We start from the raw sequence: 24,223 nt of genomic DNA on the forward strand, positions 1-24,223 counted from the left end.
CCCTTGGCATATGGAGCTTCCCAGGCTAGGGGTCGATTCGGAGCTGTAGCTACCAGCCTATGCCATAGCACAGCAACGCAGGATCTGAGCCATGTCTGCGACCTACAGCACAGCTCACAGCAAGGCCGGATCCTTAACCCACTGAGCAAGGCCAGGGATCGAACCCGAAACCTCATGGTTCCTAGTTGGATTTGTTAACCACTGCGCCACAATGGGAACTCCGTACAAACTTTTAAACTTTTAAATCACACTATATGCCCCCCCTCCCCAGGTACTCCACCACTCTCATGGTCTTTATCCCCTCTTATCTCCTTATGACTCCTAATTTCTATTTCTAGTCTAGACTTCTTGGGGCTCAGACTGGGGTTTTCCACCAGCCCTGCATGCATCCCTGACACCTCAAACTCATGTCCAAAACTGCTCTTGATATCCTCTCCCATCCCTCTGCTTATTTTTCTATGGAGATATCATCTCATGCCAGAAACTGGGTGATCACCCAGTGCCTGTGATGGCCCAAGAGAGGCAAAGTCCACTTACGACATCAGTGTTTGTAACCAGACTGACTGAGAGGATGGTTTCTTATTAACAGGGGAAAAAAAAAAAATCCAGGGCTGGTACATTACATTCAGGAGGGAAGATGCTGAGATCCTGGGGGTGTTGATTTCCAGGGGCTGGCAGGGAAGGCAGGTGAAGATTTCCAGCAGTCAGTTGGAAATGCCTCTGTACATGACAGATTGCTGATCTTGGTTACAGAAATGAAAGCTCAAGAGCTTTTCTGAAAAGTTTAAGCTGTGGTTTGACAGGAATCATACTGTTTCTAAGAGCAAAAACACTCTGAAGCATTCGGCTGTGGAAGACAGACCGCAGGGAGGAAGAGAAAGAGCATTGAGAAGGAGGTGCCGTCGGGAGAAAGCTGCTCTGGCCAGTTAAAGGACGAGTGGGGCCAGTCACAACTTTTGTGGTAGGTCCTTTTCTAGAAAGTTCTTGAATATACACCTTCTTTCTCCTACTCAGCCTGACAAAATTTCTTCCCTCACTTCCTACTCTCTCTCTCTCTTGCCTTGTTTTTTCTAGCCTGGAGCCCCGAGGGGGAGAAGGCGGTGTGGTGGACAAAGGTCTGGCTGTAGGTTTTTCACTCCACTGCATTAGAAAGGCAGAGAGGGAGAGGTTAGCAGGAAGTCTTCAGGCTTTGGCTGCCCTTTCTGATTTGTGCATGAATGCTGTTGAGTTGACAGCCTGCCTGAGAGAGGCTGAAGGGATGTGTCTTCTGCATGTCTGGAATTTATCCCTTTGGCTCTGTAAGATGTGACACCGCATAATGGCCATGAAGAAGTAATTTTGATCCTGTGACGATCTTGGCAAAAGTTCCAGAAAGACATATGGACATAATCTTCTAGACATTTGTAGAAGAGCCTTCCTTTAGGGACGGTCCTTGCAGGCTTAGGTTCACACCCAGTCCTATGGCTCTCACTTTAGCTTTATTCTGTTTTTACTTAGGAGATAAAAACTCAATTGTATCCAGTTGAAAGAACTGAAAATATTAATGGAAGAGCAAGTCATCATTATGACACATATCAATTTCTCACCTCTGAGGCGATGCACAGAAGCAGGGCTCTGGATAATAACCCAGCTAGGATTAGGAAAAAAGAGGTCTGGTGGGTCTTAGTATATGCTGTGAAAATGTGCTGTCACCGTGCTAGGAGCCAGCATCTTCAGCTAGACATTTACAGTGAGGTGGCTTAAAACAAAAGTCTTCCTAGGAATAAAAACTTGCTTAAATGTTCTTCTCCAACAAGCTGTTCTGAATGTAGGACCCTACATATCAGGTATATGGGAGGAATTACTTATTTCTCATTGGGACAGATTCCCTTCTTTCTGTCTATCTGTCTGTCTGTCTGTCTGTCTGTCTTATTAGGGTTGCACATGTGGCTTATGGAAGTTCCCAGGCTAGGGATCAAATTGGAGCTACGCTACAGCTGCCAGCCTGCACCACAGCCACAGCAATGCAGGATCCAAGCCACATCTGTGACCTACACCACAGCTCAAGGCAACGCCAGATCCTCAACCCACTGAGCGAGGCCAGGGATTCAACCCACATCCTCATGGATACTAGTTGGGTTTAGTACCGCTGAGCTGCAACAGAAATTCCTGTGTGTGTGTGTGTGTGTGTGTGTGTGTGTGTGTGTGTGTGTGTGTGTGTGTGTGTGTGTGTGTGTTAGCACAACAAGTCAGCTGAGCTTTCCGTAAGTTTCTGTGTGTGTGTGTTTGGGAAGTAACTACCCGTTCAATTTAAACCTCATTTACAGCCTTCATTTAATCTGATCCTTATTTATTTCCTTGATAAGTCCAATGAATATGGTGATAGGAAAAAAACCTCAGAAAACACCAAAGCTCAGACCCAGTCCATGGAAAATGACTGTGTCTGCCCCTGAAGTTGCCCCTTAAAACTAACTCCCAGAAGAATGCCAATTATTCATTCACTAGTGTTTTGTGAATCTTTTTTGAGAAAATTCTCTTGAGTAGTACTACTGGGAAAAGGAGAAAGGGAATGAAACGTGGAGACAGAGGTTCCCTGGGGTATGAGGTCATCTTTGCTTGTGATTTTCCCCTGGAGAAGTGCTCAGGCACCTTGCTGAAAAATTGCCTTGGCTGTGGTCCAGCCTTAAAGGGATAGGTTTTTGTGTTTTGTTTTTTTTTAATCTCAGTGGTCACTCTCCCATCAAGATCTAAGCAAATGACTGTTCTTTTAATAATCTTGGCTGAGAAAAATGAGTGATCACACACTCTTCTGTATTTCTACACATCAGGTTTATACGTGAGGTGCATCTTATAAAATCTGATGACAGACCCATGGAATTACAGCTCTGGAAAATGCTCAAGAGGGCATCTGATCCAGCCTCTTGATGCTCAGGGCTAGTGGAGATGCAGGGACACTAGCAGGCTATGGGGACCTGGGATGACATTTGAGTGCATACACACAAAATTCCCCTGCATGTGTCTGAGATAGAATGGAGGGACGTGTGTTCACCGCGTTGAAGCCTGTCTTTTCGTGACTGGAAACAAGACTTCCATTAGGTCCTTGGTCTTACCTAAGTGGGACAAACTTCTTAGTTCCAGTATATGTATAGAAAAAAACAAGACAGGAAAGTGCTCCGATTGGTCTTGAGTCAGATATTCCCTTCCTCCAGGACCCAATAAACCGTGTATGTGTGTGTATGTGTATTTGAACATACAGGCCTGGCTTCATGGGCATGCAGCTCGTACAGTATAAGGATCTGTGCTTAGAAGGCTCTCATGCTTGGCTTAGCACTCCGCTGTTGCCATCTGGAAGTTCTTAACAATGTTTGAACAATGGATTCTGCATTTTATTTTTGCACTAGACCCCATAAATTATGTGGCCAACCCTGGCATGGAGTCCTAGCTCAGCTTGGCAACCTCTAACGTAGTCCTGAGGATGGTATAGGTGGGAAGGGGCAGTAAATCCCAGGATCCATGGGTAGATGATAGCCAGTCCAGCTAGCATAGCTCTGAGAACTAAAAGGATGGGAAACATGAAAGATATAGTCGCTGTACTCAAAAATCTCAGTCTAGCAGGACAGATTCTCTTTTTGAAAATTCATTTCTGCAATACACACATATCCAAATGAATATATTTATCTTGGCGTTAATGAGAACATCCAACTGCTGTAGGAAAGCAGAGACTCCTCAAGAAATTAAAAATAGAACACCATAGGATCCAGTATTCCAATCCTGGGTATATACCTAAAGGAAACAAAATCATTGTCTTGAAAAGACGTCTGTACTACTACGTTCATTGCAGCACACAGTAGCCAAGATATGGAAGTAGTCTAAGTGTTTGTCAACAGATGAATAGATAAAAGAAAATGTGACGTGTGTGTGTGTGTGTAGAGAGGGAATAGAAAGATTTAATGTATGAATAATATTACGTGGAATATTATTCAGCCTTAAATAAGAAGGAAATCCTGTCATTTGTGGCAATATGGATGAAACATAAGGGCACTATGCTAAATGAAATAGGCCAGAAAAAGACAAATGCTGCATCATGGTATTATTTATATGAGGAATCTGAAAAAAAAAGAAAGGTTGAATTCATAGAAACAAGGAGTAGAGAAGTGGTTGCTGAGGACTGTGGAGGGGGATGGAGGAAACAAAAGAGGTTGGCAAAAGGGTACAAAATTTCATATGATGAGTACAGTCTGAGGATCTAATATATGGCCTGGTAACTGTAGTTGATAACACTGTATTGTGTCATTGAAATTTGTCAATAGTGTAGAACTGAAATGTTCTCATCCCTCTGAAAAAAGGTAAGGGATGCTTGTGTTAAATAACTCAATTGTAGGACTCCTTTCACAAGGTATATGTGTAGCAAATCATTATGTTGTGCGCTTTAAATATCTTATAATTTATACCTCAGAAAAGCTAAAAAAATTGTATGTAAAGAAAACATATGGAGAATGTCCACTGTTATTTTCAATGTCACAAAGACTAGTTTTTATAGAACTCTAAGCTAGTCTGTGATTACAGGTGGAAGTAAGGGTCTCTTCTACAAAAGCGACACCATTCAAGCAGCAGTTCCTTACTACAGACTGTTAAAAATATTCTTCCTACCAAAGACCCATGCACCCCAATGTTCACTGCGGCAGTATTTATAGTAGCTAAGACATGCAAGTAATCTAAATGTCCATCAACAGAGGAATGGATAAAGGCGATGCCTATGTCTGTATATAGGTGCACTCATGCGTGCGCGCGCATGCACGCGCACACACACACACACACACACAAGGGAATATTACTCAGCCCTAAAAAGAATGAAATAATGCCATTTGCAGCAACATGGATAGACCTGGAAATTATCATATTGAGTGAAGTAAATCAGAAGAAGACAAATATCATATGATATCACTTAAAAAACAATATACGAATGAGCTTAGTTACGAAACAGGAATAGAGTCACAGACATAGAAAACAAACCTATGGTTGCTGAAGGGAGAAAGAGTAGGGAGGGATAAATTAGGAGTTTGGGATTAGCAAATACAAGCTACTATATATACAATAGGTAACCAACTGGGACCTACTGTATAACATAGGGAACTATATTCAATATCTTATAATGAACTATAATGGAAAAGAGTCTGAAAAAAATTCTTTCTACTGAGATCCATGAAAAACAGGACAAAGTAAGACCTGAAATAGTGCCTATAGGACTACTGAATAAGGACTCAATGAATAGATGGAGTATAAATAGAAGAAAGTTGAGTGAAGAAATAAAAACAAGAGGAATTCCCATTGTGGCTCAGCAATGTGGATGTGGGTTCAATCCCTGGCCTCATTCAGTGGGTTAAGGATCCCGTGTTTCCGTGAGCTGCAGTGTAGGTCGCATATGAGGGTTAGATCCTGCGTTGCTGTGGCTGTGGAGCTGGAGTTCCAATTTGACCCCTAGCCTGGGAACGTCCATATGACACAGGTACAGCCCTGAAAAGTAATAAAAAGGAAGAAGATGGAAAGAGGCAGGTTAGTTGGCCATGCTCCATTTTTTTTAAGATAGGTTGTCCAGGAAGATGGAGTGTGGAAACCGTAAAAATAAAGGGTAAGCTGTACCTAGGGCAATAAATTTTATGAAATATTAATTGGGTTTACTCTCAGAACTCTTCCTTTCAATATTATGTTTAATACCAAACACTAAAAAATTAATCAGGAAATTCCATCTGGCGAACAATTCTAATTGATGAAATTCCTTTTGCCTCAACAAATTAAAAGCAATCCTCTGAGTGAATTGAGGATTCTAAGAGAGCTCCAAACAGCCCTGAACAAAGACTCTAGAGTGTCATTTCCTTTTATATTGTAACATCTTTGAGTCACTTGTGATCTGCAAACAAACTTGCATTTTCCAGAAATGGCCCTACACAAAGCAACATTATGCTAGAATTTAATATATGAGTCTATTTTTTAAAATGTTTTGTTTTTTTAAATTAATTATAGGCCCTGGACAACACAGGAGTTATAAGTTGGCTTGCTACAAGTTTTGTGTTGCTTAACAACTCTTTAAAACAATTCTCCTACATCTGTGCTTTAAGTGCATGTCGGTGTTACTGGATGATTTCATTGATCACAGCTGCCCTGTTCTACAGCAGAGAAAATGGAATCACTAATATTCAGAAATCAGTAATTAATATTATACCAAATTTTATATATATATGGCTCCCATTTTGAAATCTCTTTGTTTTCCCTAGGTAAAATAACCTATTTGACACCAGAATGAATCATTGAAACAAAAGCCCTTCCATTAAAAACATATAAAAGCAAAAAAGTTTTGAGGCACTGTTCCTCTAGGCAGAAAGGCATGTTCAACTTTCAATTTATGACCAAAATACCATTATGAAATAATGAAACCTTTTGGCCTAAATATATTTTTCCACTTGAACTTGTTAGTTGACTCTATATCAGGGGATAACAGACAAGAGGTTTTTTTTTTTTCTTTTTTTCCCCACATTTAATGATTTTATTTATTTATTTATTTATTTTCATTTTTTTATTACTCGAATTTATCACATCTGTAGTTGTATAATGATCATAACAATCTAATTTCACAGGATTTCCATCCCACAGCCCAGGCACATCCCCCCACCCCCCAAACTGTCTCCTCCGGAGACCATAAGTTTTTCAATGTCTGTGAGTCAGCATCTGTTCTGCAAAGAAGTTCCGTCTGTCCTTTTTTCAGATTCCATATGTCAGTGAAAGCATTTGATGTTGGTGTCTCATTGTATGGCTGACTTCACTTAGCATGATAGTTTCTAGGTCCATCCATGTTGCAAAAAATGCTGGTATTTAGTTCTTTTTAATGGCTGAGTAATATTCCATTGTGTATATGTACCATATCTTCTGGATCCACTCCTCTGTCGATGGACATTTAGGTTGTTTCCATGTCTTGGCTATTGTAAATAGTGCTGCAATGAACATTGGAATACATGTGTCTTTGCGAGTCGTGGTTTTCTCTGGATAGATGCCCAGAAGTGGGATTGCTGGATCAAATGGTAGTTCTATGTGTAGTTTTCTGAGGAATCTCCATAGTGCTTTCCACAGTGGTTGCACCAATTTACAATCCCACCCACAGTGTACTAGGGTTCCTTTTTCTCCACACCCTCTCCAGCACTTATTGTTTGTAGACTTTTGGATGATGGCCATTCTGGCTGGTGTAAGGTGGTACCTCATTGTGGTTTTGATTTGCATTTCTCTAATAATGAGTGATGCTGAACATCTTTTCATGTGTTTCTCGGCCATCTGTATGTCTTCTTTGGAGACTTGTCTGTTTAGATCTTCCGCCCATTTTTGGATGGGGTTGTTTGTTGTTTTGGTATGGAGCTGCAGAAGTTGTTTATAAATTTTGGAGATTAATCCCTTATCAGTCGATTCACTTGCAAAGATTTTTCTCCCATTCTGTGGGTTGTCTTTTTGTGTTGTTTAGGGTTTCCTTTGCTGTGCAGAAACTTTGAAGTTTGAGTAGGTCCCATTTCAGACAAGAGTTCTTGACATAGATGAGACTTAGGTGAAGCTACATGCCTGGGAGACAGTGTAGCCTTTCCTTACATCGAAAGGTGTAGGTATGTAATATAGTTGTGGTATTGGGACATTTGGGGCGTCAGAAAGTACATGTTCACCGCTCTTTCAAGAGCATGTGATTTTTGAAAGTATAGAAAGAAAGGTGGTTATTTCTGCCTCTATCTTGTTTAACACAGATTAAATGCCTAGGTCTTACCTGGTTTTGCGCGAGAGAAGCCATCTTTGAGTGGTTTTCTTCTAAGAGTCCCCTTGGCGAGGAGTAATCAGCAGCTATTAGCCGTAGTAACCAGACTCAGAGCAGACCCTTTGATACGTGACTCCAGCAACAGGGATGAATTGATTTTCCGAAATTTGGCCTGTCTTGCCACATTCCATTTCAGAGTGAAAATTCCTTCTTCCAAGCTTGTTTCTTCACAACTGGAAATTCATAACAGCATTTTTTGTTTATTTATTTATTTTTTTTTTTGTCTTTTTAAGGCTGCACCTGGGGCTTATGGAGGTTCCCAGGCTAGGGGTCTAATCAGAGCTGTTGCTGTCAGCCTACGCCAGAGCCACAGCAACGCCAGATCCGAGCTGCATCTGCAACCTATACCACAGCTCATGGCAATGCCGGATCCTTAACCCACTGAGTGAGGCCAGGGATCAAACCTGCAACATCATGGTTCCTAGTCAGATTCGTTAACCACTGAGCCATGACGGGAACTCCCATTATAGCATTTTTTGAAAGAAGAGTAGAGACAACATTTGATGCAATAGTGCCATAGAAATCCAACCAAAAATACATACTTAATTTTATTTTCCAACTCCATGGACAACAACTATTAACTATTGGCTATTAGACAATGAGAAACACCTATTGCACAACAGAACCAATGCAAAGGGATATTATTGCTTTGAAATAAGGGACACCTTAGATCTGTGTTGGCGAAGAGAACAGAAGGGCATAAGGATAAGCCTAGTTGGAGTTTCTGGAAAGAGATAATAAATGATGTAGGCCAACAGCAAAATATTTCTGGTCTTCCTTAGAGAAGTGAACTCTTCCAGGCAACAGAATTGCTCTAAGGAAGGTTGTTACATAGCCACTAATGTTCTCCCATCATAGATGCTGAGAGAAAGGCCTTGGGCACCTAAGATGGTTGTTGGTTTAAAGAACTAAGTAAGACAAAGTATTTGCTTTCCTAAATGCAAGATTCTTCATTTTGACATCTGCTGTGGACACTAGACTCTGAGAGATTGTGCAGTGTCAAACTGAGCCTCATAAATTGTGAGAACATTTCATGAGAATGTGCGAGTTTGTGTGCCAAGAAGAGGGTAATGCATTTCCTTAATCTACATAAAAATTTAAAAATCATGGGCTCTGAATCACTGTGAAATGTTTCCCAGAGATACTTTACCAACGTCCTGTGGCAGCCAAAATAAAGACAACAGCTTTAGAGAATGAACACAGAATATTAGGCTAGATGGGTTCTTGTTATTTATTCGAGCAGCATTTTATACAATCTTCCTTTCTCTTGCCTTTTGAAAAACATGGTATCCAGTCCCATTCTCACCATCATTTCTTTTCATTTTTACTACATGGGGAAAGGGTGAATGCCTTTTAGCAGGAAAGCTGGTCTAAGTGTAGAGTCAACATCAACTTGAAATCCCACTGTTGAGTCAAGTTATCAAGTCTTGTTTGTGAACTAGAGTCTAGAATCGGGCTCCAAGGAGATGTGAGTAATGTCTGTATCTGGTGTTTCCCTCCCTAATTAATATTCATGAATTGCTGGAGAGTTTTTTTTCTGTCTCTCTTTGCATTTGTCTTGGTAGTTGTATCATTTGATTGCTACTGTGTTTGAATGGAGCTGCTTGATTTTCACTCAATCTGGCACCTCTTCATGGAGTACTGAATTTCTTCTTGCTGGCCATGCATTAAAACTGTGGGGAGCCCTGGCATGCCTGCCACCACCAAGATTGCAGCCTTTATTGCTCTGTGCAGCCCATCCATTCTTGGTTCAAGGGCAGCCTAGATACAGAGATCCCAGTTCCGATACTCACAGGAAATGACACCGGTTACCTGGCAGGATGTGAAGATAAGCCTATCTGTTCTCTTCTGTACCACCCTGGTGGACTCTTCCCTCTGATTACAAACTAGGCATTCACTCTCTGAGGGAAGAGCATCATCAAAGCTCGTGGATCTTGGTGGCATGGTTCTTTAACATCATACATGTGCCCCTCATAATCTGTAGCCTTAAAAATCAAGAGAACCATCTGACATGCAGAAAATATCAGCTCTTTGGGGATGGAAAAGCTTCTGGTCAAGATCAGTGCATGACCCTGAAATAAGATCCTGCTTAGAAGTGTGTGTGTGTGTGTGTGTGTGTGTGTGTAAACTGTAACTTTAAAGCCCAGATAGCAGTTCCAAAACACAAGAGAAAGAGCATCTTGGGGCAGAGCAGGGACCTAACCACAGAGCTTCAGGCACACAGAGTTTAACTTGCTCTCCTGCCCGTTACTAGCAGCTCAAGAGTATCTTCTTCCAAGTATGCTGAGTCATGGAGATGTACAGAGGTAGAGCCTCTTTCTTACACATCATTAAGGGTTAGTCAGATTTCTAGGGGGAGACAAAGGCCCCAGGAAGAGAGCAAGCCATTCCTTGGACCATAGAGAAGAAGGAAGGGCATGGAGAGATTATAGCTCACAGAATGCAAGGGCCACATCTTCCCCAGACAGCACTTCACCTCTACAAAGACATTGGACAGGGTGTTCTATTTCTCTGCTTTGGAAAGAACGAAAAGTTATCAATTTCTTTGCCTCAGAGCAATCTTCCAGAAAAAGCAATTGTTCCCACCACATCAGTATTTTACCAGAATCAAGACTTAATGGTAAAATAAAAGGAAATGCATCCCATTCTCCCAGCACGCACTGGTTCCCGGCCTTTCTTCTTCCCCTGATGACACTCAACTGGGTCTTACAATGCGGTTTTTCTAAAAAGGCACTTTGTGTTTTCAGAATGCTTTTTCAAAAACAAGATTTCCTGGGAGATCCCTGGTGGCCTAGCAGTTAAGACTCTGGCGTTGTCACTGCTGTGACTCTGGTTACTGCTGTGGCTCAGGCTTGGGCCCTCACTCAGGAACTTCTGCACAGCACAAGTGCTGCCCAAAACAACAACAGCGAAAAACCCCAGTGCTTCCTTTAGTGCCAGTGATCCTCCCACCTTAAAATGATGCTAACAATGTCTCATGTGTACATCATCTTAAGTGGGCATTTTTCTTTTTTTAGGAAATTTATACTGACCCTCCTCCCTCCCCATTTGATGTAACACTCAAGAGAGCAGGCTGAGTGCTATAGCCATAAAACAGACAGGAACCAACTGTCACACTGAAGAACTAAGCTCATAGCTACATTCCGAAATACTAAGAGCCATCCATCTCCAGCTCTGTTAGATGGCAAGGGGCATTTGTAGTCTGCAGATTACATACTTTGAAGGGCTGTCATTGTTTCCATAAAACAAAAGTTGTTCATCAAAGAATAGGTTCATTAACACAATTTTCAGATTCAAAATCATATACAAATTGATTTTGTATACAATCAAGATACACTGCCATGATACATTATTAAAATGCATAGTGGAAACTATCTCCTTTTAATTTTACTTGAAATTTTAAGGTTTCCATTAAAACCATTTATTTATTTATTTATTTAGTCTTCTTAGGGCCGCACCTGAGGCATATGGAGATTCCCAGGCTAGGGGCCTAATCAGAGCTGTAGCCACTGGCCTACACCACAGTCACGGCAATGTGGGATCTGAGCTGCATCTGCAACCTACTCCACAGCTCACGGCAATGCCGGATCCTTAACCCACTGAACTAGACCAGGGATCGAACCTGAGTCCTCATGGATACTGGTTGGATTCATTTCCCCTGAGTCACAATGGGAACTGCAAAACTATTTTTTTAAAATGGAAACTTACAGCCACTTGTGTCATTTCCTCACATTGTGCCCATGACACTGAAGGTTTTAAGTCCTAGAATACCATGTTTTCACACGTCATCCCCCCCATCTCAAATTAGTGAGAAGGTGAGAAAGAGATTACAATTAAACACGCCTTAGATTGGGAGGGAATCATTGTGTTTATACAGATACCTGGGGATTTTGAGGCAAACACAGAGGTAAACCAGTCTGTTCCAGCTTTGACATTCAAAGACTATAAAGAATACCAAACAGCAATTCCCGTCGCGGCTCAGTGGTTAACGAATCCGACTAGGAACCATGAGATTGTGGGTTCAATCCCTGGCCTTGCTCATTGGGTTGGGGATCCGGCGTTGCAGTGAGCTTCGGTGTGGGTTGCAGACATGGCTCGGATCCCATGTTGCTGTGGCTCTGACGTAGGCTGGTGGCTCCAGCTCCAATTAGACCCCTAGCCTGGGAACCTCCATATGCTGCGGGAGCAGCCCTAGAAAAGGCAAAAAGACCAAAAAAAAAAAAAAAAAAAAGAATATCAAACAAAACCAGGCGTGTTATTTCAAATATACTTCCCAACTCTCGCCATTTATAAGTAACAACTTATAATTCTGTTCTGGCTTACATATCTTTTTAAGAACCTGTTCTAAATTTATTTGTACTGTGTCAATTACGTGAATAAAATAAGAGCTGAGAAAATCTCCCTAAGAAAATATTTTTGCTGGGAACCCTGTCCCATAACCTTCTGAGCTTCTGGAAAATGAAAATCTCTGTGTCTTCCAGATGACAGCCACCTTTTCGATGGAACCAAAATAGCTCTCTCAGCTAGAGAGCTGTCAGTAGGAGTTCTGACAGATATCAGAGTTGGCATGCAGGAGGGAGGCAAGAGAAATGGTCCCATGGTAGGAGGTTTGGTGGGAGCCACTGACTCGCTGAGGCACAAGGTAGGAGGAGAACAGTGCACTGCTAGACACCAGATCGAGCACAAGACAGCAAGTCTGGAAATGCTAGATAATCTTGGGGGAGAAGGGAGCCATTTGGTCCTGTGGGATTTTGAAGGATGACGTAATTTGCATCCAACTGGAAGGTTTCCTTTCGTGAAAGAAATCAAATACACTTACATGCCTCGGATTTTCTCTCCCTCTAGTGGTGGGGTGGGATGTACTATCGCTGCATAATACTACCTCGTGAACAAAGAGGAGTTTCCATTGTACCCGCTTTGCCCATGAAATAAGGATTTTTCAGTAGGTGGGCTGCTCTCTCTTCCACTGGTTTCCAAACACCCCTAACCCTTCATGTTAGGGAGTGAATTGCCTCCTAAGTAGGCTGATTACCAGTGGGAAGGGAGCAAGGATCTCCCTCTTCTTTTGGCTAAAGGATGCCCGTGCTCACTTCCTGTCTCCTCTGTAGACCTATCAAAGGTGGAACTACGATGTGATCAGAGGCAACTCCCTTGACCCCAAGGCTGGGCCAGGTAAACCTGAGGAGCTAAGCGAAAACAAGCTCACTCAGAGTAAAGGTGGGAAATATGGAAACTCAGAGGAGATCTAAAGGATCTAAAGAGTGATCTGAACCTGACAGAAAGAGCAACAATTGGAGATAAATTTTGGAACAGATCTCCACTTCTACTTTGCATCTCTGTCTTTTCTCATTTGCATTTTTGGTCATGTGAAAATACTTCTGGTGTAGCAATTTGGATCAGTAGTAGTGGATGAAAAAATAGAAAGGATAGAAGAAGTAAATAATGCCAGTTTCAAGGAAAGTAACTACAGTTGCCTATGTGGCTAGATTAAATTGCATAGTATCATAACTGTACAAGAGTAGTAATGGAAATAGACCACAGGTTACATATGTCTACTCAATAGGTTACTGATCAATAATGGCAAATCTCTCAGTGTGAAGTATGCCAAGTATGCAGCTTTTCCCCCTGCTCCATACTCAGTTAGGCATCAGTGATGCTTATTTGACTTCTTGTCTTATATGTCCCCAAGGCAACCAAAGTCATATTTTGCTGCAAACCTGTGTCTTTTCTAGTTTCCTTATCTCCATACATTCATCAGCCATCCAGTTGTACAAGCCAAAAATTTAGGAGTTACCTGACCCCCAACTCGTCTTCCACCATTGTATCCAATCCATCACCAAGTCCTTCAATCTTACCTCTTAATATATCTCAGAGAGGTCAGTTTCTCTCTGTCAATTCCTTTCCACCACCACACTATTTCATCATCTACCTCCTACACAACTACTACTCCAAAGGGCATCCTACTCCATCTCTTGTCAAATGCATTCTTCACACCGCACTCCTTCATTCAACAAATATTTTTGAGGGATCTGCTTGGACTCTGGTAATACTGTGCTGAATAAAGCCCATCAATTCCCCATTCTCAAGGAGCTTGTGGAGACAGACGATAAATATCAGATAGTCATAAGCACTAAGGAGAGTATTAAATAGGGTGATGTAATAGAGAATGGTCAAATGGCTATTTTAAATTGTGTGTTCAAATACAAGAAATCTGTGGGAGTTTCAGGAAGGGGATGAGTTTGTTTTGTTGTTGTTTTGTCTCCTTTTTTTTTTTTTTTTTTTTTTTTGCTTTTTATGGTCACAGCTGCGGCATATGGAAGTTCCTGGGCTAGGGGTTGAATCAGAGCTTCAGCTGAGGAATATACCACAGCCACAGGAACTCAGGATCCAAGCCCCATCTATGACTTACCCCGCAGCTTGTGGCAATGCCAGATCCTTAACGCACTGAACGAGTCCAGGGATTAAACCAGCATCCTCACAGACACCGTGTCAGGTTCTCAACCCACTGAGCCATAATGGGAACTCCAGGAAAGGGATGAGTCTTGAAGCAGGAAAACAAAAGTCTGCTGGAATGATGGTATCTGCTATCAAGATTTCCTCATTTATAAGGAAAGTGTTTCAAATGCTGGCCAAGAATAAAATGATTAAGTTAATATGTACCTGAAGCTTTAATCTAGGTCTGTTTGTCTCCGAGCACCTCTGCTCGAGGCAGAATAATTCAGGTAGTTAGTGTAGGAACATGGGCTTCAATATATTCTTTGACATGGTCATTGATTAACATCCGTGACTTAAGGGTTCCAGAGAGTAACATCTCCACAGGCCTTGTTTACTACAGGGAGTGTATCTGTTATATGTACAGGTGGACCTTAATCTCCTCAACTGGTAGAAGAGGAATGAGAGGAATGGTGACTCTCAGTTTAGGGGAGAGAGGAAGAAAGGAACCATAAAACTTATGGAGCATACTCTAACTCTCAAGTGCCTATGGGATGAGGCCTGATATAGGTAAACTGGGCAAGGCTAATGGGAAAAAGAACTGGTATCTGGACCCCACATTGGTACCCCTGTCTTTAAGAGATAAAAACCTCCATAGAACAATAGAAAGGGGGACTCTTCCTCCCCTTCCCAGTGTCTGTGCTGGGAGCTGTTTGCTTTCCTGTAATAAAGACTTTTGATTGCTTGCTTGCTGCCTGTGTGTTCGTGAAGTTCATTCTTTAGCTCTGTGAACAAGAACCTGGATTCCGGTAACATCTTTCTGGTAACATGCTGAAATATAACCCTTCTTTTGTGAAAGTATACTATTTTTGTTCACTTTTCTGTCATCTCATCTGCCAAGTATGTAAGCTCCATGAGCACAGAGGCCATAACCACCTTGCTCACTGCTGAATTCTAAGAACTGTGCCTGGCATAGAGTAGTGTGTATGGTCAGGCCACTCAAGATGGTTGTCCTCTTACTCTCTATACATCCCCTGCCGACCAGTGCCTGCTTCATCCACACCCACTCACAGGACTGAACTTCCTACATACTCTCCCCAGGCTCCAGCTGGTGATTGTTCTTATCAAAGGCACAGTGAGGGGCGTGCCCCTCGGCCAGTTTCCCTGGTAACTAATGATCCAATCTGTGGTAATTTTCCCTATAACTGGCAATCTCCCTTCCCTCTAGGAGTGAAGTTGGCTGGCCACATCACCACACACGGTGGGGTGTCGCTCCAGGACCTTGCTTCAAATGGGTAAGCTCCCCCATCCATTAAACCATTGATATCTCTGTTGCTGACTCTCAGCTCTGCATTCTGTCCTGAAGCTTGGCAAGCACCGGGCTTGTAAGCCTGTGGGGTGCAGCCCAACTAGTAGGCATGCAAATAAGTAATTGTTGCAGGAATGTACAGATTAGTATGTGAAGTGGAAAAGTAAACAGAAAAAAATAACTCAGTGGGTTTGGGGGGTTTGGAAAGTCTTCCCGGAGATGTCAAGGTCATTTACTTCAGCCCCAAAGGTTAACTGGGGTATAAAATCCTCACCAGCTTTCTCAACTTTAGTGCTTTGGCACCACCTGTTCTCACTCAAACAGGTGCTCAGAGATACAAAGCTCTCCAACTCCCCACTAGGAGGAGTCACACCTTCCGACCCATAAACCCTCCCCCTGTCTTCTCTATTTCTTCCTCCCTTCCGTCCCCTCCCCGCCCGGTTCCGGAAGCTTTTGAATCGCAGTGCTCCTGGGAATAGTAGTCTTCCGGTCTGAGCCTATAACATTTGATCCATTTCCAGAACTACGCTTCCCAGACAGCCTTGCGGCAGAGGGCGGCTGTGTCACCTGACCAGGACCTTGGCGCGGCAATGGCGGCGCCCATGCTACGCTGGTGCTGTCCTGGAAGGCGTTGGGCTTTCCCTCGGATTGGCGACTGTTCTCGCCACGAGAAACGGTTTCCAGCTGGGTCCACGGCCAGCGGGAAAAGGGGACAGAGCTCAGTGGCTCAGCAGCCCCTCATCACGGCCCAGAAGCCAAGGAAAGGGTATATATACTATTTCATACCTTTACTGCACACTTAAGTGTGAGGTGGAACTGCGAGGCTAGGAAAATGATGCCCACTACAGTCCAGTCTTCACTCGAGACGTTTTGGTCGGCGGGAGGGTGTTGGGCTGTAAGTTGCAGCCCTGAAAGCTAAGTGGGAGCTCGATGCTGGTTCTCTATCAGCCCCGCCCCACACAGAAACCACAGTCTTAAGACACACGGGCATTTTGGGGTAGTTCGCGAGTGTAAAATAGGGTTTTCTTGAATCGAGGGCTGCACAAGACTGAAGAGTGGACTCAGTCACCTTAACTAATAGCAGCAGTGGCTATTAGCAGGGTCCGTAGCAGTAGAAGTGGGATCTTAGTTAGCTGACACTAATTTAGCGCTACTATGGGCCAGCAGTGTTCTAAAGGTTAAAAGAAGCTTTTGCCTGCAAACTCTGAATGGCGGTGGCTTAATGTTATTGGCCAGAAATCACCACCTATTTGTGGAGATGTTTTATGTTGAACATGTGTGTTTAGACCTAGTAGGATGCAGCCAATACAAGAGATCTTCCTTCTTTTTCAGTATTCTCTGAACCGCTGTTTATATTTGACTATTTAAGACCTAAATAGGTTCTTTTTAACTACAGAAAAAGACATGTGTCTGATACTCAGTTTTTCCTGAGATTAAGTTGCTTTTTTTTTTTTTTTTGCTTTTATGTTGGAACAGAGGGAAAATGTCCGGACACATTGTTTCTATTCTTTTCATAAATGAGATTGTCTCACAGTGAATGGAAAGTATTTTTTTCTCTCCTATAATGAAACTGCAAAAATACATTGAATAAGGTTTTTGTGAATGCAGAATTTGAGAAGTTCTTTAATTCTTCTCAGTTACAAGTTGTGCTTCCAGTCTTTAAAAAGAAGGAATTCATCAATACTATAGATGTGGAATCTCATGTGTTGCAATAATTGAAATAAAACTAAATGCATGTTGACAAAAATTAAGATAATATAGAAAATTTCTGGGGGAAGAGCAGGATAGGAAGAGACAGAATAGGGAGTATGTGTGCACCAAGCCATCTACATATTGTGCAGGATACATGGGTTTCAGAGGGACTAAGCACACTTACAGGAACCTGGAGAGACCTGTCTGGAATGTTCATACAGACCCAACAGAGTAAGAGTGGCCAGAGGAGATGATTGTAGCATTTATACTAAAGTATTGTAGCTTCTTAGGTTTGATGGCAGTCAAGTGTAAAAGAGAAGAACCTGACACTAGATCTCTGGAATTTAAAGTGATTTGGGGGAACAAACAAACGAAAAAAAAAACATAAGCCACATGTGATAGTTTAATGGTTTAATGGTTTCTTTTGCACAAAGTTCCCTAGAAAAGTTTCATTTAGTGGTTTTTTTTTAATATCTGTGTCACTCTGGTTACTTTACTTGTAAGCCATTGTTAGAAAATGAATTCAAAACATGACTGAGAATTACCTTTTTAAATAGTGAGGTGTGCAACTATTTTTTTAACTATAATTTCTCTGGTAGTAAAATCTTAATGTTTGTGTTATTCTAAAAACATTCACCAGCTCAGCTGTTTTCATTTCCTGAGTGATCCCTTGATAAAGGACAGTTAATTTAGGAGATGCTGCTTTTCATTAAAGTCAGCCAAGCATTCGCCACGTGATACCCATTGCTAAATTGTTTTAACATGCCAGATTGTTCCTTTCTGTTACCTTCCTGTTTGTTCATGTTGTAAATGAGTTTTGTTTTGCTGGTCTCATAGGTATTCATTATGAATTGCTTTCAATTTAGTCACTAAGACAATAGGATGCTTTTTTTTTTAAGTAGGATATAAAATTTTACTAAGTTAAAAACAAATAGGAAATTAACATTGTGGTTTAGGCTCATAGAAATTCACACATAGTGACATATCTAACTACTTCTTAACCATTATGTCTTCCACTGTAGTGAACGTAAATGGGCTGCTGTGGTAGGTTTGGAAATCCATGCCCAGATTTCTTCCAACTCCAAACTCTTCTCTGGATCTCAAGTCCACTTTGCAGCACCTCCCAATTCTTTGGTATCTTTTTTTGATGCATCTCTGCCTGGAACTTTGCCGGTAAGGTTTTTATTCCATGCTGTTTTCATTAGAAAACAGTCATGTTTTATTGAACACAATCAACTCTTAGGAAATACTTGTTTAGAGATACTTATTCTCTAATACAAAGTTTAGAAAACTTTGGATTAGGTGGGATGGACTGAGTGCTTTTTAAAGACCCATCTCTGTAATTTTAAGTCTAAACGTCATCTGTTTATTCATGTGTGCATTTACTCATTTCACACACACTTTAGAATGTCCGCTTAATACTGGAGTATCTGGTTTGTGCTATGAACTGAAACAGAAAGGTGAATGGCAATCCTTGCCTTTGAGGAGTTGAAAGACTAGTTGGGAAGATGGGTCTTATACATAGAGTGCCATCTGCTTGCTCCTGTGAAGGTCAAGTGCAGAGTATGGCTCTGGAGCCCTGAGGAGGGACACCTAATATAGCAAGAGAAGGACTGTTGTGAGAAATTGGGGAAGGGGTCTGGTTGCTAAAGGAGGGTTGTTGGAAGAGGTGGTGTCTGAGCTAGCCAAGAAGCTAGGTCCAGGTCAGGTGGATACAAGGAAGAGGAGGCGGCATCTAGTCAAAGGAAGCAGTGTATGTCACATTATATTACAGTATAAGGTCAATAATAATTGTGCTTTGTGAAAATTAGGTGGTCAATAATGGGGAAAAAAGTCAACTTCATAATAAGTTAACTGTTCATTGATCTACTCATGTTCACAGAAAAAGAAGGACTTCCTGGGTCTAGTATGCTCATCAGCCAGATTTTTAGCATTTCAGTATTTTTAGCATGTAGTGTTTTCATATGGAAGGCTGGATTTTTGAAGAAAAGGATGGAAGGAACATGTGGCTAATAAATGGCTCATAGTCTGTCTAGAACATATGGTATCACCTAGGTATGGGGTTTCCTGCCATCCTTGCAGGGAATGTGTGTGTGGTGGTGATGTGGGGGAAGGGCAGTCATGTCCCAGGTGAAATCCACACCCTCTAACATTGAAATACAAGTGAAAACTGATTGAACTGAGCACTGGCAGGCATGCAGGGGAAGGGGTGTACTTTCCCCAGTCACTGACCAGACAGAAGGTCATGGGCAGCACCTCCAATGTACTTGCCGTACCCAGCGCTTGGGTCGTACTGGGAGAGTCTCTGTCTTGGACCTTTTTCCTTTGCTTTCTGTCGTGGAGGACTCCTCTTCCTGCAGACCACATCTAAGGTCACCTTTGATTTGCTGTTGGGTCTTCCTAGGAGAAGACAAGGATAGGCATGTCCATCCCTTTGACTTAGAGCATCTGTTTATGGAGAGAGTGCTTTTGTTTGAAAAGAGACAGTTTTTCAGTTTTAAATGTATGAATTCTGAGACTCAAATATGGTAGAAATAAAGTAATATCTATTGAGACAAGTAAATGGAAAGCAGTTTGTCATAGCTCCTCTCCTTTCTTCTTAGCTCAGAACATTTATTTTTCCACAAGGTGGCTCCTTATCAAGAGACTAGACAAAACCTCTGAGTTCTTTCTAGGTTTTCCCAGCTGGGGATGGAGTATCTAGCAAGGTACTGATTATAATTCACATTTAAAATATCTATTTGCAGATTGGCGTGTTTTCTATAGATAGGCTCTTTAGTTGTGGCTAAATGTGGTCAAATATTAAAGACAAATCAAAGTTACTCAGTTGTCAACATGCTTTGAAAGACTTCTTGTTATGCCCCAAGGGGAAGGGACTTGCCCGGTGATAAGCATATCCACATCACAGTGAAGGCGCGTGGGACATTGGAGCATTGAGAGCTTTGCCTCCATTAATTAAATGACAGCCAAAGGCTAGAAATCCAGTTTTTCTTGAGCTCGGATTTGTTTTTCCTCTTCAGAGCCTACCACTCTCGTGGCTTGAGCAAACTGATGGGTTATTCTCTCAACAGAGCTAATCTGCCTCTTTTCCAGAAATGTTTCTGTCTTTAAAAGACCTATTTTAGTATGTGAGCCTAATTATACCAAAACTACCAGAATAAAATACTGTAACTCCCATGCCTCTTTAGAACCCTGTGATTTACCTACACGTAGATTTTAAATATACTGGAACATTTAGACATTTGTCTTTCTCTAAGCTTGTGGAGATGGTGTTTTGATGCTCTATTATTCTGACTCTGCATTTTGTTATTCTTGTACAAAAAATGGTGACCATTTGTCACATGCACTGATAGAAAAAGGCAGCCAAAGAAATTATAATGTAGATTCTTTTTCTGGAGACCAAATTCATTTGCTTTCTTGGCCCGTTAAAGAGAAAATATGATAAAGCGTATCTCTCTGTAGGCATTGATCCTCCCTCTCCCTCCATTGTGCCTTTATTCATTTGCTTAGCTGACATTTATTGGATGCCTGCCATGCACTAGCCATCCTAGAAGCCCTGGTGACACAGCTTTGAACAAGGTAGAAGATAAGTGTGAGTCTTGTCCTCATGGACCTTGGACAAGTGAGTGGGCAATTGCAGTAGCTTTCAGTGAACCTGTTGGTAGTAGAAATACAAGGTGCTATAGGAGGGACATTGAACACAGATATAGGAAATTTGCCAAATTCAGCCAAATAAAAGTTAATAAGATGTACAAAGACCAGAAGAAAAATAGAATTGGCTTGCTATAGAAACTGAAAGAAGTTTCATGCTTTGTAGCATAACTTGAATATGGCATGGAGAGAGGTGAGTCTGGCGTGGAAAGCACGGTCTGTACCATATAAGTCCCATAAAGGAGTGTGCATCCCATTTGCAAAGAAGTGGGAAGATGTAAGGAGAGTACAGGGTTAAAAACTCCAGGGAATGGAGTGTTTTGAGAAGGAAGGAGTACAATGGTGTTGAACAAACTCAGATTCAGGTGAGGGGAGGACGGGCAGTGGCCATTAGAGTTATTAAGGGGTGTATCCTTTGCAAGAACAGCTTCAGTTGAGTGATGGGAATAGAAGGGAGATGGCAAAGATTGAGAAACTCGGGAATGTTGAAGCGTATGGGCAACTATTTTGAGCAGTTTGGCTTGGCAGTAAAAGAGATTGCAATAGGGGAAAGGAGACATGGAATCTTTTTTTATTAATCTCATTTTCCTTAATATTGGGAAATTTGAGAATGTTTAAATGCCAGAGGTCCCTGGTGGCACAGTGGTTTAAGGATCTGGTATTGTCACTGCTGTGGCTTGGGTCAGTGCTGTAGCACAGGTTCGATCCCTGGCCCTGGCACTTCCACATGCAGTGGGTGTAGACAAAAATGCTGCTGAGTTATAGTCAATAATTATGTATCATCCACTTAAAATATGTTAAGAGGGTAGATCTCATGTTAAGTGTTCTTACTGCAATAAAATACAATTAAAAATTTTTTAATGCTGATGAGAAGGAGCCAATGACGAAGGGGCAGTTGAGGCTTTTGATTAATATGACAAATTAAACATATACATTTCAATCTGTCTCTCTTGCCCCACTCCAAAGAAACCTCACTGAAATGGTGGTGAAAGAATCCAAAAGTCATAAATCCATAAGAGAATAGGAGAGCCCAGAGTGCATGAAAGAAGGTAGATGGAGGAAGGCCCAACTTCACAGAACAGAGTTAATTATAGCCCAAGAGAGAGGCAGAAAGCCTGCGGGAGACACTAGTCAGAATTGAGGTGGTGTGCCCTCTGCAACCTCAGGAGGGGTCCAGATGTGAGATCGGAAGGTACTGTGGAAGGAAGGCCGGGGGAGGTGGAGACGAAGGGATGAATTCAGAATGTGGATACAGCAGACCTGAGGCCCTCTCCCTGTCCATTGGCAGCTGCTCTACCTGCCACAGGATCTATGGTTTGAGGAGAAATTCAGCTGGTGTGTTAACACCCAGACAGAGTAAGAGGCACTGGTGTTAGACAGTGTCTGTGCCCTGAACCCCAGGGCCTGCCTTGTCCCTTCCCTGCCCTGCTTGAGAGCTTAAGTGACCTGGTACAGTCATCTGTCCTTTTCCTTCCTCCCCCAAGCAGAAATCCACAGGAACTTGTTTGGAGATTATATGTTCCCAGAGGGAAGAACTTCAGATATTGACAGTTGGGAGGAATCTTATTAATTTAAAAGAGGCTACCTTGCCACCTCACTGACTATCCTAGAGGGAGGGCCACCCACCAAACCACAAGCCCTGGATATTTACACAGAACTTTTAGTCAGCATTTTAGTACCTTACTTTAAAAAAAAAAAAAAAAAAAAAAAACGTTTTTCAGCTGTGCCTGTGGTATGTGGAAGTTCCTGGGCCAGGGATCGAACCGAACTTGCACCACAGCAGTAACCTGAGCTACAGCAGTGACAACACCAGATCCTTAATCTGCTGGGCCAGCAGGGAGCTCCAGTACCTTACTCTAAAATACAAATCAACAGCTAAAAATGAGCAGACATTTGAAGAAATTCTCCAACGTAATGGACAGAGCCCAAAATTAAAAAGAAAACTGAAATAGGAGACAACAGGTAATGCACAGGGTAAAAGAATACTTTAAAAATCAAAAGCTTTTAGGAGTTCCTGCTGTGGCACAGTGGGCTGAGGATGTGGTGGTGTCTCTACAGCAGCTTGGATCTCTGCTGAAGCTTGGTTTTTTTTTTTTTTTTTTTTTTGGTCTTTTTGCCATTTCTTTGGGCCGCTCTCGCGGCATATGGAGGTTCCCAGGCTAGGGGTCGAATCGGAGCTGTAGCCTCTGGCCTACGCCAGAGCCACAGCAACGAGGGATCCGAGCCGCGTCTGCAACCTACACCACAGCTCACGGCAACGCCGGATCGTTAACCCACTGAGCAAGGGCAGGGACCGAACCCGCAACCTCATGGTTCCTAGTCGGATTCGTTAACCACTGCGCCACGACGGGAACTCCTGAAGCTTGGTTTTGATCCCGAGCCCAGTACAGTGATAGAGGATCTAGTGTTGGTGCAGCTTGGATTCGATCCCTACCAGGATATTCAACATCTAATTAGTAGGAGTTCCAGAAGAGAGAAAATAGACAAGAGGAAACTATCAGATAACACAGATTAATTTCCCAGAACTGAAGGACACAAGTTTCCAAATTAGAAGGGTCTGCCAGTGACCTGGTGCAAGGAATAAAAATAGCCTCTCATGGAGGCTTGTCATGAAGTGTTAGAACGCCAAGGGTAAAGATGAGATACTAGAACTCAGAGTGGAAAAGTCACCCAAAGAACTGGCAGTTGGAGAGGCATTAGACATCTAAAAGCAGCGCTTAAAGCTGGAAGACGATGGAATGGTGACTTTAAAAATCTTAGGGAAAAGATAACATTCTAACTTAGAGTTCTGTATCCAGCAGTCTAAATCAAGAATGATAGTAGAATGATATTTTCGGACTGGCAGGTTCTCAAAAAATTTTCCTTCCAATAAACAGAAACCTGCTGGAGTCGTGGAGAGGTTCCGGGTTGCCAGCTGTGCAACAGGCTCAGAGGGCCTGGTGGGAGAGGAGATGGCTTCAGAACAGAGAGGTTTCAAGAAAAAAAGGAAAGTGGAGAGGGAATAGCAGATACCTAATGCTTGTGTAGAAAAGAGATTTTACATGGAAACTGGAGTCTTTGAGAATAATCTGCAATTGGCAATAAAAATGAAGCAAGAGCTAAAAGAAAAGACCTATCAACTCCAGGAAAAAAACAGAACGTTCAAGAAAGGAAGACTAATCAAAGTCTACCTGACAAACAGATCAGCAGGGAAACATATTTACATAATAATTGAAACACCAATGCTGGTTTAACAAAAACTGTGATATAATTGGGATATTGACAAGTAAAAGAACTAAATTCTTATCTGGAGGTCTTAATTGGAGGTCATTCCCTAA

The 24,223-nt window shown here is 42.1% G+C and overlaps 1 protein-coding gene and 1 long non-coding RNA gene across 8 annotated transcripts in view; both read left to right on the plus strand.

Annotated features, from left to right (window-relative positions):
* Nucleotides 1–627: 627 nt before the first annotated feature.
* GATB (glutamyl-tRNA amidotransferase subunit B) overlaps nucleotides 628–24,223 on the plus strand; it is a 685,553-nt gene continuing 661,957 nt past the window's right edge. For 5 of the 7 annotated variants that reach the window (XR_014812806.1, XR_014812807.1, XR_014812809.1 and 2 more), the window contains exons 1-2: nucleotides 16,137–16,329; nucleotides 18,278–18,428. Coding sequence is in view for 1 of the 7 variants with exons in the window: in XM_084972707.1 (XP_084828833.1) it covers nucleotides 16,154–16,329; nucleotides 18,278–18,428 (327 nt within the window). In the remaining 6 variants the exon portion in view is untranslated. Of the gene's footprint in view, nucleotides 962–15,482; nucleotides 15,550–16,136; nucleotides 16,330–18,277; nucleotides 18,429–24,223 lie in introns of those variants that run through there. The other 2 variants (XR_014812810.1, XM_084972708.1) reach the window with 1 other exon arrangement.
* Nucleotides 19,648–23,993, plus strand: LOC146400911 (uncharacterized). Its single transcript, XR_014812811.1, has 3 exons — nucleotides 19,648–21,533; nucleotides 22,662–22,984; nucleotides 23,269–23,993. It is a non-coding gene; the product is annotated as an uncharacterized LOC146400911 (long non-coding RNA).

The sequence above is a fragment of the Sus scrofa genome, chromosome 8 (assembly GCF_054392235.1).
Source record: "Sus scrofa isolate SSC_HxYL_T2T_F1_AM1 chromosome 8, Sscrofa_HxYL_maternal_Yorkshire_Landrace_v2.0, whole genome shotgun sequence".
In the NCBI taxonomy this organism is placed as follows: domain Eukaryota; kingdom Metazoa; phylum Chordata; class Mammalia; order Artiodactyla; family Suidae; genus Sus; species Sus scrofa.